Raw genomic sequence first — 17640 nt, 5'->3', positions numbered from 1 at the left:
TCATCATCTTTCGTTTTCATTTCCTCTCTATCCTTCTCTCCCTCAAACACATAAAACCAAAGATGTCAGCTTTTCCCCCCATGTCTTCCCCCCCCCCCCCCATTCCTCTGGGCCTTTCAACACACCTGTCTCAGCTTTTGTTTTATTTCACATCCTCCCCTTTAACTATTACATGATCATTCTAGGGAACACGGCCTGCAGATCTATAGCCCCTCCCCCCCCCCCCCCCCAGAGGAGTAACATTCTATTTGTACTTCTTTTCTGAATTTCTTTTGTTCAAGCAATGTTTTTACTTGACAAACTCAATAGAGTTGATGTAGCCAGGAGGTTGTCTTCAGAACCATTTAATCTGGAGAGCAATATGGGGACAACATGTAAGTACTATACTGGAACAGTGAGGCCATTCAGTGTCAAGGGAAACTGCACTTTCAATTGTATTCAGATGCAAGGGACTTCAACAGTACAACAGAGTAGTAGGGGCCAAGCAAGGAAAACACGTGACAAGAATAGAGTCGTAATTTATGAGAAAAAAAAACATTGTAGTAGGGAGGGAAGAAGAGATTACTTCTTTAAAATAACACGAAGCCTTAACGACAACTTTATTCTCAAAATGATATCACTCCTCGTAAAATAAGGCCTTTTTTCTTGAAATGTACTTCTTTTTCTCAAAGTGACCCTAACACTCCGTCGTATCAAGAAGTAATATAATAAAAATGAAGGTAAATTATATTATATTATATATATATATATATATATATATATATATATTATATTATATTATATATATATATATATATATATATATATATATATATATATATATATATATATCTTTATATAGCGATCAGTCTAGAAAATGTCAACGTGAGTTAATGTGCTCTCCATAACGGAAGTATAACATCAAATAATATCTACATGAGAATCTTTTTAGGAGGATGTTAACTTTGATGAAAACTTGGAGCCGAAAAGGGCAGCTCGTAGTGTATTATGGCCCGAGAGGCTAAAACTCAGTAAAAGTCAGCACTTGCCGCACCACTCGCTGCTTCTCATTAGGCGTACTAAGCTTTGAGTGCACAGTGATAACTGAAGGCAACTCAGATGAGCGTATCCACATGGATCCTATCACATTTGGATTTTTGGCAGCTGCTGTACTAGTCGGTGAACATTTGCTCGGGGAGGATTTATATCAGAAATCAACTATGAAAAAAACCCCGTAAAAGTTGTAGAAGGAGGTGGAACGGGAGGAAAGCTAGGGGGCTGTAACTATTACTCATACGGTGTGTGCATGTGTATATGAATATGTAAAATGAAATGAAAAATGAATAATAGATGTTCTAATTTAAAGGCGTGTCGGTGAGAAATGCAGTTAAATCAATAGAGGGAAAAGTCGGGCAAAATGGAGAGACGGTGACGTGAGAGGAAGGGAAATGACATACAGTAGAAAAAGCTACAAAAAAATGTATTAAAAATAAAATAGATTTACCTCGTAAATTCCTCCAAACAGAGACATGAACTTGCTGAGGAGAGCGGCACACAGACTGGCGATGTGTACAAACGGACCCTGGAAGGAGAAAATAAAAGGTTACTAGTCAAGAAGCGCTCCTCCTGTACGTTGACAGCACAGAGAAAAAAAACTCTTTAAAAAAGCACATTGACAACAACAAGGTCACCGGGATGAAGTTCAAAAGTGAAACTAACGGGATTAAAAAGTGAGAACAGGAGAATAGCTCAAGTTAGAGGTATAGAGAGAGGCCTGCGCTGCATCTAAACTGGTGCAGGCTGCTGCAACCAAAAGGGGCCTGAGGGCTTGTGTGTGTGTGTGTGTGTGTGTGTGTGTGTGTGTGTGTGTGTGTGTGTGTGTGTGTGTGTGTGTGTGTGTGTGTGTGTGTGTGTTTGTGTGTGTGTGTGTGTGCGTGTGTGTGTGCGTGTGTGTGTGAGAGAGAGAACAAAAATACTTTTTCTAGTGGGTAGGTATACTGTATGTCTTCAGGCTAGGCAGTCTTTTGGGGGTGCCATACTTACTATTTTTTTATTTTTTTAAAGACATGCTGTACATTCTAGTGTAGTTGACTATTTATCGCACACAAACTAGCCCGCCCAAAGCATAAACGACACCTGCATAGTTACAGTAAGTTAGGGATCCTGAAATCTCCGAAAAAAAAATCGTCCATTTCCCTTTGGGCTTTTAGGAAAGGTCTCAACTCAATTCTGCCCACGGATGCCTTCTGCATGTCTTCTTTCCTTCCTAAATGTTCCTCCTGATGATTTCTCGCTCATTGCTCCCAATGTTAACTTGAGGGTGTTGGCCCATAGAGTGCCATTTGTGAATCATTTGGAATTCAAGCTGCAGGGCTGAAGGGGAACCGGAATACAAATGGACCCGGGGAGAGTGTGCGTTTCTCCTGGGAAGTTCATGTACTCTAGTATGTTAGTTCCGACTGATTCCGGGCATGATACAGTCGCTGTTTTGCTGATTTTTACAACCTGCTGTATCTGTGTTCCTTCAATTCACTTTGACCTACATCGGGTAGTTTTTGTTTACTGATAAAGATTTGACAGCTGGTGTTCAGGGCTAAGACTGAAGGTTCTGTTTGGTTGTTGTTGTTGTTGTTGTTGTTGTTGAAGCTGGCGTCCAAACCTGACAGCAGCTCGGGTCGGTGAGTGTCTGAATTCATTTTTAGCAAACAGCATGTCTGTTGAAAGTGGGTCAGTGTTTGGGTTTCTGCTGGCATTGCCCACGTAATGGACAGTGGGGTGAAAATAGATTTTGTTTCACCAAGTCGGGTGAGAAGGTCCTGTAATGGTCAGCGTATGTGTGTCAGCAGCAGGGACACACACAAACACTTGCACACATGAAATTGTGAAAGCTTGCATTTCTTCTCTGTCTCCCTGAATGAACATTTTGACTGACTCATCGATTGAATTATTTGTTAGCTTATACTGTGTGTGTGTGTGTGTGTGTGTGTGTGTGTGTGTGTGTGTGTGTGTGTGTGTGTGTGTGTATGTGTCAGTGTGTATGTGTGTTTCACATGGTGTTTTAGAAAGGTGCATATTTTAATATAGCTGGGTACTTATTTGCAAGACTTAATTCCCAAAGTCAAGACAAATACAGTAAATAAATGCATTTGAGGAGCCATAAAGTGGCCGATGCTGAGTATGTGTGTATCATGTGCGTATCATGTGTGTATCCCGTGTGTGTGTGTGTGTGTGTGTGTGTGTGTGTGTGTGTGTGTGTGTTACCTCCTTGCCCAGGGGCATGCCGCTGCCCAGAGCACAGGTGAGGCCGATGACTTTGGCCACAAAGGTTTTGAAGGTGAGGTATTCCTTCAGCACCACTCCTCTCAGGATGGTCTTCATCTCCGGGATTCCTGAACCTGTACAGGGAGCACAGCCAGCGCTAACTGTCAACTCAAATACCGTAGGATCCGACTTTTAAATTTGCACTGTGAATACTGGCGTCATCTAGAGGTGAACATTCTGGATTGCAACATTCTGTAGCCGCTTCTGCAGTATATCAGTGTGTGTGTGTGTGTGTGTGTGTGTGTGTGTGTGTGTGTGTGTGTGTGTGTGTGTGTTCACTTGTCTAGTAGTAGTTTTTCCAAATGGGACAAAAGCGTCGAGACATAATGCCATTTTACAATCTAATACAGGGGAGAATGTAAGTGAGTAATTTGTTTAAGCCCACAGGAGCATTAAGTGATGTTGGAAAGTTTATAATTTGACCTGCTCCCCCTTGACTACCAGTGTTTGAGCTGAGCCAACCTGGATCAGCGACCTTTGCCTTTATTTCTATATAAAAAAATGCACACACAGTTACAGGAACGGTTTCTGACACCTTTTTCTTGAGCCGGAGAGTGAGTGAAGCAAAAAGCTAAAAATTTAAAAATGTTGAACTATTCCTTTTAAACCTAGATTCAGTGAGGGGAATGAGGTGTGACTGGGAGCAGAGGATCCCTGTATTTCCCAGGAGAACAGCCATCTGTTTAGCCTGTGTTACTTGGAGTGACGGTAAGGCCCTTACGCTCTGACTGCAGCACAAATGACTGCAGGCACCTGATGGAGTGGCTGTGCTGTGAATCGCAGACAAAGCCTAACCTGAATGTTAAGGTGTACTACGGCTTAGAAACGCTGCATTGAACTTGTGTTGGCTTTCTCTGTTTCTGAAGTTGAGGAGGAGGCGGTCTACGCTCTAGGGAGAAGCACAGCCTTTAGGGGAAGGAGAATTATGATGTGCCAAAGGGGTGTTACTCTGTGGAAACTAGTCCTTTACAACACAGAGCACTGAGGGATTTGGAAGAGTGATTTTTCTTTTTTTACTGACTGCATGCGCTGTCCTCTTTTCTTTAACGTTCAAAGCCTCTGGAAACCTGGTCTAAAATAGTATAACATCGATATATCATATAAAAGTTGGGTTTCTCAATCAACTATTACTAAAATCTAATTGAAAATACATTTTCATAAATATTCTAAAACATATTTAACTCCTGTTATCCTCAAATATTACTAACACATTTCACCCTTGGGCTCAATCTGACCCCAGGGATATTTGCCTCCAGACAATGATTTACAGAAAATTGTTGACCAAGGATTTGTGTTTATTTGTTGAATATATGATGCAACTTATTCTGCAAATGACACAGTTAGAAGGATGTTGTGGATTTGGGTTCACAGGGACTTTGTTATGGTTAACATACACACAATGGGCAACCTAATGGATTTTACTATGATTTATAAATGGTTATTTGTATATGGTATGGATAATTTGAGGTTGATATTGTGTGTGTGTGCGTGTGCGTGTGTGTGTGTGTGTTATGTTGGGTGTGTGTGGGTCGTACCAACAGCCTGAGGGGCGAGGATCTGTGTGAAGCCGGCAGAGAAGGTGATGAGGACTACAGGGTAGGTGACCCAGGCCAGATACTGCAGGAACACATTACTGTCCAGACCGCCGTACATCCACTTCTGTGCTGTGGACACACACACACACACACACACACACACAAAAACAAAACCAGGGAAAACATGTTAACCACAAGCATTAAACACACACACACACAGACAACAAACACACACACAACAAACAGTGAAAGAAAGGCTGTGTGCATGTCTGTAAAGTGTCAAGAAAAGCTGTAGACACTGCAAGCAATAGCTTTATACGTGTTGCATGAGATACATTTAGAGTTGCACGTACACACACAAAGTGCTAAATGACATGTAGGAGGTGTGTGTACGTGCGCGCATATGTGTGTGTGTGTGTGTGTGTGTGTGTGTGTGTGTGTGTGTGTGTGTGTGTGTGTGTGTGTGTGTGTGTGTGTGTGTGTGTGTGGGGATCGGATTAAAATAACTGTACACCAAAACTGGAGCTGAAAGACTAGGTTAGCTTCTCCTTGAGACCACAACACACACACACACACACACACACACACACACACACACACACACACACACACACACACACACACACACACACACACACACACACACACACACACACACACACACACACACACACACACACACACACACACACACACACACACACACACACACACACACACACACACACACACCAGATAAATCCATTTGAAGAGAGAGCCGCTCCCTTAAGGTTTCAGATGGACTCTCACAACTTCCTTCAAGCGTTTTAAGATGTCCACCTTTGCTCTTCCTGAAATGTAAAGCTGACTTACTGATAAATCCCCTCCTTGGTCTCCCCTGTATCCAGCTTGCTTGGTGGGTGATTGAAGCCTTCCATCCATCCCTACTGCCAGCCCTTGATCCACCTGTGCTATAGCCTACTACTTACTTCAATTCCCTCTGCTTTTAGCCTTACTGTATTCCTAGCCCCTCGTCTCTCACTTAGTCTTCAAACTTCTCCAATGTTTCCCCCAAATACCTCTACTCCATTTCTCCACTTTTCAACATAACTTTTTTTCTTTCCTTTGTTAAAGAACCATGCCTTCTTTCTTCAGCCCTTCTTAGAGTTTCTACCACAGCAGGCATATCAGAGTGAGAATTAGTTAAAGGGCTCAACTACTCAGTACAATTTTCCTCTTCTGTACAAGCTGCTATTGGGCCACATCATTTTAAAAATATATCTAATTTCACTGAAATCCAATGCTAAAATGTCTCAAAAAAGGTTTAGTTTAATCATCTACCAGAATATTTTTGTTTCTTCTATTTCCTTCAGCTGAATCAAAGACATGTGAGAAATGTGTTTTTGCGGTCGCTTGGTGGTCGCGAAAAAAAAAAGATTCTTAAGGTTTGGAACAAAGAGATAGCCCCCTAATTTTAAAATATGGCTCATACAAATCTCCAGCACTTAATATATGGATTATTATTATAATATAAGATTTGGGGGAAATCAAAGAAGTTGAAACACATTGGGCAGCCTTTCCTAGGGACCTACTTGACACCTCAAAAAAATATTTTTTTTTACTTTGACATTTGACATTGAAACTTGTTAAGTAGAGTACACCATGTTTGTTGTTAAGTTTATTATATATTTCATTTCTGTATTCCTTATGTCAGTGTTTTTTTACATGTGTAGTTCATAACAAAAAAATAGAAATACTTTTTTTTTTTTAATAACCGGGAAAGGTTATTTTATTTTATATATTTATTTTTAAATACTTTCTTTATAGATTTTTTTTCTTTCCATGTTCCGGCCTCACCTTGTAGACAGATGGCGATGCAGAAGTCCACCACCCAGCTGACCAGAGCCATGAGGAGACCCAGCAGGATGAGAAAGATCCAGTCCTCTCCGACCCGAGAGATCAGGAACTTCTGACAGCGCACCGTGCAGACTACAGGGAGGGCAAGAGGGACACCATATACATGTGTTAGGGACCTCAAAAACACACACACACACACACACACACACACACACACACACACAACATAGCCTTAAAACTACATTGCCCAGAAATTGGCACAGGGATTGGGAAACCATATTGGAAACATTTGCCAATAACAGTTGCTGTGTTACCATCACCATGCTGTGTTACCAGGAATTGTTGTTGAACATGGTTTATAGAAAATGTATGTTTGTGTTTCTGTTATAATTTTTTGTTTTATTTATTTACATTTTTAAGACTCACAAAGCATCACAAACTAAACGCCATTCATCAGGGCAAAATTAAAGCGAAACAAGGATAGATACCACTAGGCAAGGCCGTACCCTTTAAATATCTCAACAAGTGTCATTTTCATGTATGTATGTATGAGTATACTATATATATATTTGTGACATCACCTCAGACCAACTATGAGCAATTATGTCCAGCAGGGGGGTTATGTAATGACAGAAATGCATGTTTATAATATGTTACCTACAATGTAACTAGGTTAAAAAAAACTCACTGCACTAATCTACTACATTTATTTGAAAATGCACAGCACAATCCACAGCATATTGAGGCAAGCAAAATATACACACACACACACACAATCTGATCTGCTCTACTCACCTGCAAGCAACAGGAAACTTCACGTGCTAATGTGCAGCGGAAGCCTCTGTGCCGAGACGTGCACACACGGTTACTAATTGTGACTAATTGCTGGAACAAAATATTAGTTTGATGGTGACTCATTAGGATCTGTACGCACACAGAATAATTCATAATGCTTACAACAGATTTCTCTCCTCCCTCCCATCCCCCTTTCTTTCCTGGCCTGTCCTTGTTTCCCCTTTCTAGTTTTCTGCAGGGGAAATGACACCAGGAAGAAGCAGGGGTGCCCTCTCATACTAATCCAAATTCACAACACACACACACACATACACCAAATTGAACAATAGTCATTTAAGCCAGACATAGGGGAGAACGGGGGAATCTGAGGCATCGGGTAATGTGAGCCACCCCCTGTATCTAGGCAACGGAAAACATTTGTGGTCATGTGAGATATATGTTTTCAAGCCCCTCTCATTTCCCCATAGCCCTGAAAGAGAGGACCTCATGGTGCTGTGGTAAGCATGTTTTTTTCACCAAAATATGTATTTTGCATGTAAAAGTAAATTTTCATGCTGTCAACTTTATCAACTGTTGTGCCAAAGCAAATGTATTCACGTAGAAAAACTTCTATCATACGTGTTGATGAACTACCAACATATGACACCATGTGATGCTGATAACTGAAGATTAGCCTGAAATGCTAAGAGAGGTAGGTTGTTCTCAAATTGTGGTGGTGGGGGAAAGTGAGCCAAATGCTGTGGGGGAAAGTGAGCCACTGTCTCACTTTCCCCCACCATGAAGTACAAGTTAAGTTTAGTCTTAAACATATTTTAATGTAATATTATATAACATATGTTTTATTTTAATGTCATACACATTGTAGAAAAGCCATCATGCCAAGGAAATACACCAGGAAGACGACCTGGGGCAACCACACGGAAAGAGCACCTTCTCATCTTTCCCTGTAACCGTCAGGGCTGAAATAGAGTAGGCCTAGTTGTAGAGTATGACTGATGTTATAATCCAGTTGGGTCTTCTCCTGTGTTCTGAGTCCAAGGCTGTTCTCGCTGGTTCTGATTTTCCTATGCTTTGACCCCCAGACACTAGCTGGCTCTAAGGGTCCTGTGTTCTGACCCCCAGACTGTGTTCTAATCTAAGTGGTTCTATCTTTCATTTGAATCTTATTAAAACCTTTTGAATTATAATATGTTGTATTTGATTTTGCTCAGAGTTACTTTCAAGTGTTTAGAAAATTTGCTTTGCTTAATTGACCAAACCCCATCATTCTTTTACTAGTCCGACATTAGTTCTGGAATGTGTGGCTAGCTTTCAGGATTCTTACTGTTACAATATGTGTTGTTATGGTAGTTTCAGAGTGGGAAAAGTAAGTGGATCAGTTTACCCCACAGCTGGGGTAAAGTGAGCCACATGACAACTTTTTTTAAAAAAATCATATTTTCACTGCCCTTTGTCTTGAAAACATTCTGCTAATGCCCATTTCTAGGAAACATCCTGAATTAATGTGTAAATTTGAGTGATAAATCATTTTAGCTCCCTTAGAGGGGAGCGAATGTAAAAAGTGGCTCAGATTACCCCGTTCTCCCCTATTTTTAGCAAGTAGCCATTTTTTTCTTTCCTGTAGACATGAATACCCAACCATCTGTTTTTGTAAATGTAAGAATTTTCAGTAGGGGGAACGAAATTGACAAAAAGATGCTTTTCTGTTTTTCAGATTTTCTACACTCTCCTGTCTGTTGTCAGGTGACATGGCAGAATAGAGGAGGGTTAACCATCTTTTTTTGGGCATCCTTCTTCAACAAAAGCATCCGAGTGGGTTTCTTTTATCTGCAAAGCCCTTTCTAGGTTTGCTGACGTGTATTGATATTATCCACTGATCTCTGGTGTTTTACAAGTGTCCTTATCTTAGTAAGGCCACTGTACCGGGTTGTCTCAGTCCGAAGACACGATTCTTTTAACTTGGTTTAGTTTCTCCCTAATTTACACACACATACATAAACAGGTCCCTACTGTTTTCAGAAAAGATTTTGATTATATTGATATATTTTGAAACTTGACTCAAAGGCGTATTGAAGTTTCCTTTACAATAGTGGTGGTGTGAATGCAAAGCAGTAGGACCACCACATACACTTGTCTTGTAACATGAGAAAAGGTTTATGGAATGATTATTAAATACTATGTATTTAATAATTCTATGGTTTGGTAACCACGGTAACATGAATGAATGTAAGCCTATATAAAACATTTACCAAATATTTTCTGATCGATCTGATATGCAGAACGACTTTAAACAGGTGTGTGTTTTTTTACTTGTGTCGGATCTTGCAACCCCTTATTGAAAATGTATTGAAACTTGACGCTAACAGTAACAGAGCAACTTACTTTGCTGTCAAGTGATGGTCATAAATGGTCCTTCCCATATTCTTCTTTTTTAACTGCTTGCATAAAGATCTCAATTACATTACACACGCCCACTATTTATTTCTTTATTCAAGGAAGTACATTAGCTAATGAGAAAAAACAATGTGGACAATGAACAATGCCCTATTCTTTTAAGTGTGATTAGGTGTCCCCAGCCCATCACTATGGTTGAAGTGCTTCCAGCTATTGCATTAGTATTAGTATTTGGTATTTGATAAGTATTTAACATTTTCGGCATGAAGCACTGAAGATGACGTTTTGCCTCGGAGACTCACAGATTATATTAATGGGGTTAATTAAGTGGCAAAAAAACCCTTTAAGAGAGTCAAGACTTGATTGACACCTCTGTTTGACGGACAGGTGGGAGAGAGAGAGAGAGAGAGAGAGAGAGAGAGAGAGAGAGAAGGCTGGAGTTGTATGACAAATGATGCAGTGCTAGAAGGAGGAAATGCAGACACACACTTACAGACCACCACGCATTTCACACACACATTCTTCTAATCAACACCTCCAGAAGCCGTCTGATACACACACACACACACAAGCACACACACACACACACACACACACACACACACACACACACGCACACGCACACGCACACACACAAGCAAAAGCTGTGACAAAAACATGCACACAGAAACACACACACAGGTTTGCTTTTGCTTTCTATCCCTCCACAGACAGTTATGTGACAATTCGGAGAAGGGGGCTCAGTACATGTGTATATTTAGATTGATGTGTTTGAGCATGTGTCTGTGCCACGCTTAGGTGCGTCATCTCACCCACGGGCCGTCTGTGTTCTTGGACCCCTTCTGCCATCCACACACACACACCAGTCAATGTAAATGAGTGTGTGTGTGTGTGTGTGTGTGTGTCGGAGAGCATCCGTGTGTGCGGACATGATTCCTTTGTATTGCTATACGCTGTGTTTGCGTGTGTGTGTCTGTGTGTCTAGAAGCAATTGTAATCTTGTCTCGTTGGCGATGTAATTTAGTTAACTCCGTCTGTGCCGTTGTTTCTTAATAGCTTTTTTTCTGCAACAGACACAGACACACACACACACACACACACACACATACGAGACCCTGCAGACCGGTTGCTGACTTTATTCTTCATGGCATGCAATAAGCAGCATGCTAGTTTCCCAATCACTCTGGTTGCCTTCTGACTGAGCCTCTGCACCATGCTCCCCCTTTCATACCTCCCTCCCCTGATCCAATCATCCCTCTCTCTCTCTCTCTCTCTCTCTCTCTCTCTCTCTCTCTTCCTTCTTCTGCTGCTGCTTTCTGCTAATCACATTCAACCTCTCATCTTCTCTCCCTCTCAGGCCTTATCTGCTGCCCTACACTCCTCCCTTTCCACACATATTTCTTTCTTTCTTTGCACTCTCAACTCTCTCACTCTCTCTTTTCTGTCTGTACTAGCTTCACCTGCTCGCAAGATGACATAATGTCCACATTCTGTACCTGCTGAGACTAATCTAAGTTGCCCTGGATACACAGTGCATCGAGTTCATTGGCCTGGTATTAAGAAACCGTGTGTGAGTGAGTGCACACGTGTTCTTGTGTTAATTTTTGGTAAGGACAATACAATTTTGAAGAGTTTTGAGGGAAATGTGGTATTTAATGCTGATAAAAATGTATAGCAAATCTAGAAGTGCACTTTAATAGAGTTGAAGTACTTGAAAGAGAGAATATCTTCTCATCTATAAAGGTCACATTTGAGGCAAAATGCACTTTTTCATGGTTTCTCAACATTAATATGGGTCCCCGGTGTGACAAGAGTCTGCCAAATATGAGAAAAAAAACTACCCTATCCCTTTGTGATGTCATAAGGGGAGAAGCCACACCCCCTCATTTACAACCTAACCTAGCACTACCTCCACCTGTGATAAGCACACCCGCAGATACTCCTGGATCCACTTAGATTCAAACTGGCAGTCAGATTCAGGGCCAATCAGAGCAGACGGGGCTTAAAGAGACAGCCTCTTAAATGGAGTGTTTCAGACAGAGGCTGAAAACAGGAGATGTAGCAATGGCACGGTGAGAAATATAAAAGCTTTTTTTGGACACTACACCATTGAAACAGTTTCTAGTAAAAACTTAAATTACAATTTCAACCTGGAAATAAGCAGTGACCTTAAACACAACTTAAAGGGTTCAAGATAAGCCTTAAAACAAAAATGTGTCATTCAACGACCCAGGTTTTGATCTGTTTTTGAAAACTGGGTTGAACTCTTTGACTTAAATATAATGGTAGTACATGACTAAACTGTGGGGCTAGACTCCAAAGTGGTGTTCTGAACGTGGTATCTGACAGAAGCAACCGCTGGCCATTATTGCAGAAATACCCAGAGGAGCTTCACAGTTGAGCTGAACTGATTTGACTGCACGAGTAAAAAAAAGAAGAAAGAAATCTATAATACAATATTGATCCTTTTTATATTAAATGTGAAACGAAGCAAACTGCACCACATCCATTATCTCAGTTCAGTACCAGAAAAACATCACTTTCACTGTAGTCGGTCAAACTCAAAGCGCACACACACACACACACACACACACACACACACACACACACACACACACACACACACACACACACACACACACACACACACACACACACACACACACACACACACACACACACACACACACACACACACACACACACACACACACACACACACACACACACACACACACACACACACAGCTGGTGCAGATTCCTTGCCACCACTCCCACATAAAACTCCAATTATTCAAATCACACCCTCATTTGTTATGCAAGGTGACAGCTTGATATGGGTGTTAAGGGTAAAATAGATTACCATTAATGCCTCAATTCTGCACAGTCATGCCAATCCCCAAGTTGTGTGTATATGCTCGCATATTCATAATGTAGCCTCACGCGGAAGGGAGAGATTCAATTAGAAATGCCTGGCTGTGTTTGAAAGCACCATCTTAATTAGATTAGAATTAATAAAGAGAGGCAAATCTGACCATTCAGCTCTTCTGCTTTTTTAAATAGATACTTTGAATAATGGAGGGAGGGGTGAGATACAGTTTGGAGGCTATAGCACGGGCATGTACTGTATTTACAGTGCAGAACAAAAAGGGGTTAGTTGGTGGAGGGTTTTTGAAGGTTAAGACTGCACATTTTGGTTTAGTACACAAGGTGGCATGAATATATTTCAACTTTGATTACTTTAATTTTTTTTAATTGATGGCTACTTTGCTACGTTTTGCTTTATGTAACTACTTAGTGTGTTTAATTCTCATACAGTACTAGCCAAAAGCTGTTATCTTCAAACGCTGCAACAAAGTTTAAGGTCAGTTCAGGAAAGTTGTAGTGTAAAAAAGCATAAATTCAAATAGACAAAGTGGTGTATATGTAAATTGACTAGTTATAAAGTACTTACTGTTGCCTTTCCACTCAATACACACTTTGTTTAGAGCTTTAGATTTTCTATCAGCTCTGAAGACATTCATACGTGCCAGAGTCCATTCAGTAGAGCTTTAACTGCACTTGTCTCATGGGGTCAGTTTGTTCTTAGGCTTGAAAGGTGAGCCAGAGGACAGAAAGAGAGAGAGAGAGAGAGAAACAAGAACTCACTTGTGTCCCATGGAAAAGAGGGTTTGGCGTGCGGAGATAGCACATCTTTCCATTTGCACAATACAAGAAGAGGAAGGATGAAGAATGTTCACCATAATAACCCAACTATAAATACACAAGCTCTGGTGCTATAGCTTTGTAGGGCCCTCTTTATTTACATGCCCTTTGTTTACATACCATTGTACCAAACCTAGGCTTACCATACATCCCCCCCCCAGAGCACACACAGTTAGGACAAGCTAGATTAGCTTGTAGAGAAGTGCACTTTGGCAGCAGAGTTGATAAAGTAAAGTTGATGATGAGACGCAGATGATATAATAGTTTTTTCTCAGATCTCTAGAAAGTTCAGCATGTTCATGATGATGGTTCCCAGTTGTTCAATGAAACAAATTAGCATATCAAAGATGAGCAAAGTGTATACATTCAATTTGAACACGGACATGCCTCACTCCGAGTACGTCGACTGATCAACACCATTCCACTGAAATGGAATGGTTTGAGAAGGAGCCCATTGTCTCGTTTGCAGATGAAGAGAAAAGAAAAAGGCACCACGGGGGAGAGAGCGGAGTTAAGTGAAAAATAAGGTAAAAGCGCCAAAAACTAACAAGACAAATTGACCCCTCAAGACGGCAACACAGCGTTTGTTGGGAGTCATAAAGCCTACATTGCATCTGTTTAATGTTTCCTCGACTACTTAAAATGGCCATCTCCATTCCCTAAGCATTCTAAATGGTCCTCCCTATCCCTCCATTCTTTAATCTCTCCATCTATCCCTCCTCCGCATGTTGATGTGTTCTCTGTTGCTAATGACTAAATGTAGAAGGAGGTGATGTTTATGTAAATGTGATGTAACGGGCGTCACAAAGCGCCTTGCCTCGCACTCAATCACTCCGTTTGCTACGCTGCGCGACTACGGTTACTACAACCGCCGTCTTAAGGCTGTATAGCACAATGTCTACTTAATGAGGTGTGTGAGGAACAGTGTGTGTGTGTGTGTGTGTGTCCACAAAACAGGGACCGTAAGCCATTGTGCGAAAAAACACAGCCACAACATCCCTCTTTAAATCGCTTCTGGAGAGTGTGTGAGTGATGGATGTTTAAAGTTTATTCAGGTAGTAACACTTTAAAACACACACACACTCAACTGGGATATGTTTGGGCATTAAAAAGCATTACGAAGAGAAGAGTCATGGGATTTTATCAAGTGGACTTGAGTTATGTTTTTACCAAAATGAGGTTGGATCTCTCGGTAAGCGGCGACAGTAATCAACTGAACATCTAAGGCTAAAGTCTGACACTAGTGGTCAGTCAATGTTCCTTTTGATTTTTTGTAATCCATTGAGGTTTTCTGCTCGACTGCGTTGGGCCGGGGTAACATTTAATCTGGTGTTAATACACAGTCTAGGCTCTGTAAACTAGTATATAAAAAAAGGCTATGTGACGATTTTGACAAAGTGATTCTACAGAATTCACCTTTTAAACCCTATAGATAGAAAATGGACATTTACAACAGACAGGATGTCACTGCTTTCAGTGTGAACTATCTTCTCTGTCCTGATGCAGTATCCATTGGGAGGCTGAAACTAGTACGGCACTTGCTTTTGCTTAGCTCATGATCTCACTTCTAAAGCACATCCGACGAGTGAAGCCGATTGACACAAGGGTAGATTTAACTACATGTGTAAATTGATCCCATCTCATCTTTGTACCTGTGTGTAACACTTATAAACTAGTGCAGAAGATAACAGACTTGTTTGGGGGTTATTGTCTGGAGCAGTACATCTAGTGTATCTCACTTTTATAACCCTGAGTCCGATCACCGAACCTTTTCAACCTATTTGTTTTATCTCTTGCGATTGATGGCGGCTTTTCACCTTTAACAGTACATCCACACTCGTTCAAAATATCAATATTATAGTCTCTCTATATCAACTTTAATGCATGCATTGGGATCTTTCATTAAAAGGGTCTCTCTCTCTCTCTCTCTCTCTCTCTCTCTCACACACTCTCACTCACACTCACACAGAGCTTCTGGAAGCTTCCCAGCCCGCCGGCACGCTGACTCCTGCTTTTATTCTGGGGAGCTTTGACCCCCGAAATTTGCTGTGACTGCATGGGACCTCCTCTCCTTGAACCCCGTTGTTTGAAATGATTCAATAATTAGACAGCGAGTGAAGCCAAGAAATGGTTTGGGTGTAGTAACATTGCATGGACCCGCTTTTTTAAAGTGAACTTGGAAATTCTGTGATTTTTTTTTCCATTCTGCACCTGCAACCTGGAACAATCTAAAGATGATCTCATTTGTATTCTTAGGGCAATTTACAATTCTAATTTCATCCAAAAATTACAAAGTTCTTGTTTTAATTGATTTACTTGATTTATCCTTGAAATGTATTTTAGTATCTTCATTGCTACTGTTGTTCTATGTGTTCTTATTTGTGTATTGTGAGGTAAAGGCATTAAGAAACTATATATAAAAAACATATTTTTTTGCAATGGTAGTCTCATTTGCCTTGAATGGGGTTCGGTAAATATTTTTTATCCTTTCAAATAATTAATAATTAAATTGTTTATTTTCATTAAAAGAAGTTGGCCCCTTAACAGATAGATGAAGTGGTAATAGAGGGCCTTTTGGACAGCGAGCTAAGATGTATGCTGTATTTCTGAGAGGTGCATATGTTTGAAGTAATGATTTCTCCTGTTTTATCATTCTCAATTAAGCAACAGACAAAAGGCAGGTGATGATCACAGTGATAAACAATATTAGCTCTGCTTCAACACTTAGGCTAAGATGATGTGATTGAACATCAACAGTGTGTGTGTGTGTGTGTGTGTGTGTGTGTGTGTGTGTGTGTGTGTGTGTGTGTGTGTGTGTGTGTGTGTGTGTGTGTGTGTGTTCTCCGTTTAAAGTTTGACTAGAGTTAAAGAACATTTTTGTTCTGTTACTGTACTTTTATTTAAAAATGAATGATTGGTACATACGTTTCATCTATCTCTGATATAATGGTTATGGTGCAGTTTGATTCCATACATTTCATTACAAAATGATCAATATTGCAATATAGTTTTTTTTTCTTCAACTTGTGCACTCAAATCAATATGGTACACCTGTGATGCTCCATTGGGCATTTCAGGATTATTGGCCAGCTTTTTGTAAATATTTGAGTCAAAGAGGTAAGTGTCGGTAGCCTGTTCCAACCAGACCGTCGTACTTCATTTCATTTGTACAGAAGGTCTGGAACTGCTCTATTTGGCAAACGTTCACTCACTTGGAGGCGGGTGTCTGCTGAAGTTTTAAAACTATTGGATCTGCCCAGTGCCACTCTGGATCAGCCAACCAATCGCATAACGTTTGGTCGTGACTCGTGACGTATGTCATGAGCCGGCTTCTGACGGTGCACAGTTGTACATGGAACTCGGAAATGTCCGACTTCACTACATATTGTAGTCTATGGATCTACCGTACCTGGCAACTGTAACTTGCTAGAGCCTAACGTTTAGTTATTTGGATGAGAAAGGTTGTAGGCGTCCATACTTTCGCGAGCAGATGCACTGGAACACAGACAGGTCGGAACTCGGAACTACCAAGTCGGAAATCTCCGAGTTCAGAGTATCAAGGAACGCAGCATTGAACTGAAACTGGAGCGTGACTTCGACGTCATCGTTCTCAGCCACTCGCTCTGTTCGCTGATTGGACAGCCGGAAATTTTCCTCAGCTAGAATCCATGAATTCACTGCAGCCCAAGACTGACTACTGAAGGGAAAATGAAATGTGAGCGGAAGTAGGTAGGCGGGCGGAGCCAGTCTAAAGTGTCGGGTTACTGAAAAATAAATGCATATCTGATGATCTTTGAAAAAAGACCCTGGTTTGTTAAATTACACTTAACCCTGTTCTGAAGGAAATGTCTTGAACCCTTAAAGATGTGAAGGTAAAGCGCACACTATGAACACACACACAAGTGCTGTGTGTGTGTGTGTGTGTGTGTGTGTACGCGTGCGTGTGCACTGTGTGTGTGCGTAGCCCAAACACGCAGAGGAGAGGTAAATCGTTTCATTTCCTGGATGAAAAGCCGGTTGAACCAAAAAGCCAAGGGACCTGCTGCTGCTGCTAGCTCTCTGCACTGCTTCTCTC

At 41.0% G+C, this 17640-nt stretch overlaps 1 protein-coding gene across 1 annotated transcript in view; it reads right to left on the bottom strand.

Moving 5' to 3' along the window:
- LOC307270238 (chloride channel protein 2-like) overlaps window positions 1-17640 on the bottom strand; it is a gene marked incomplete at both ends in the record, with an annotated part of 146064 nt that overhangs the window by 72796 nt on the left and 55628 nt on the right. The window contains 4 exons of the mRNA XM_080053429.1: window positions 1484-1561; window positions 3241-3374; window positions 4836-4964; window positions 6672-6803. Coding sequence (XP_079909555.1) covers window positions 1484-1561; window positions 3241-3374; window positions 4836-4964; window positions 6672-6803 — 473 coding nt within the window. The remainder of the gene's footprint in view (window positions 1-1483; window positions 1562-3240; window positions 3375-4835; window positions 4965-6671; window positions 6804-17640) is intronic.

Source organism: Ammodytes marinus (assembly GCF_949987685.1).
Source record: "Ammodytes marinus genome assembly, chromosome: 3".
NCBI classification, from domain to species: Eukaryota; Metazoa; Chordata; class Actinopteri; order Uranoscopiformes; family Ammodytidae; genus Ammodytes; species Ammodytes marinus.
Note: the sequence above shows the minus strand (reverse complement) of the source record. Positions and strands in the feature narration are given on the sequence as shown.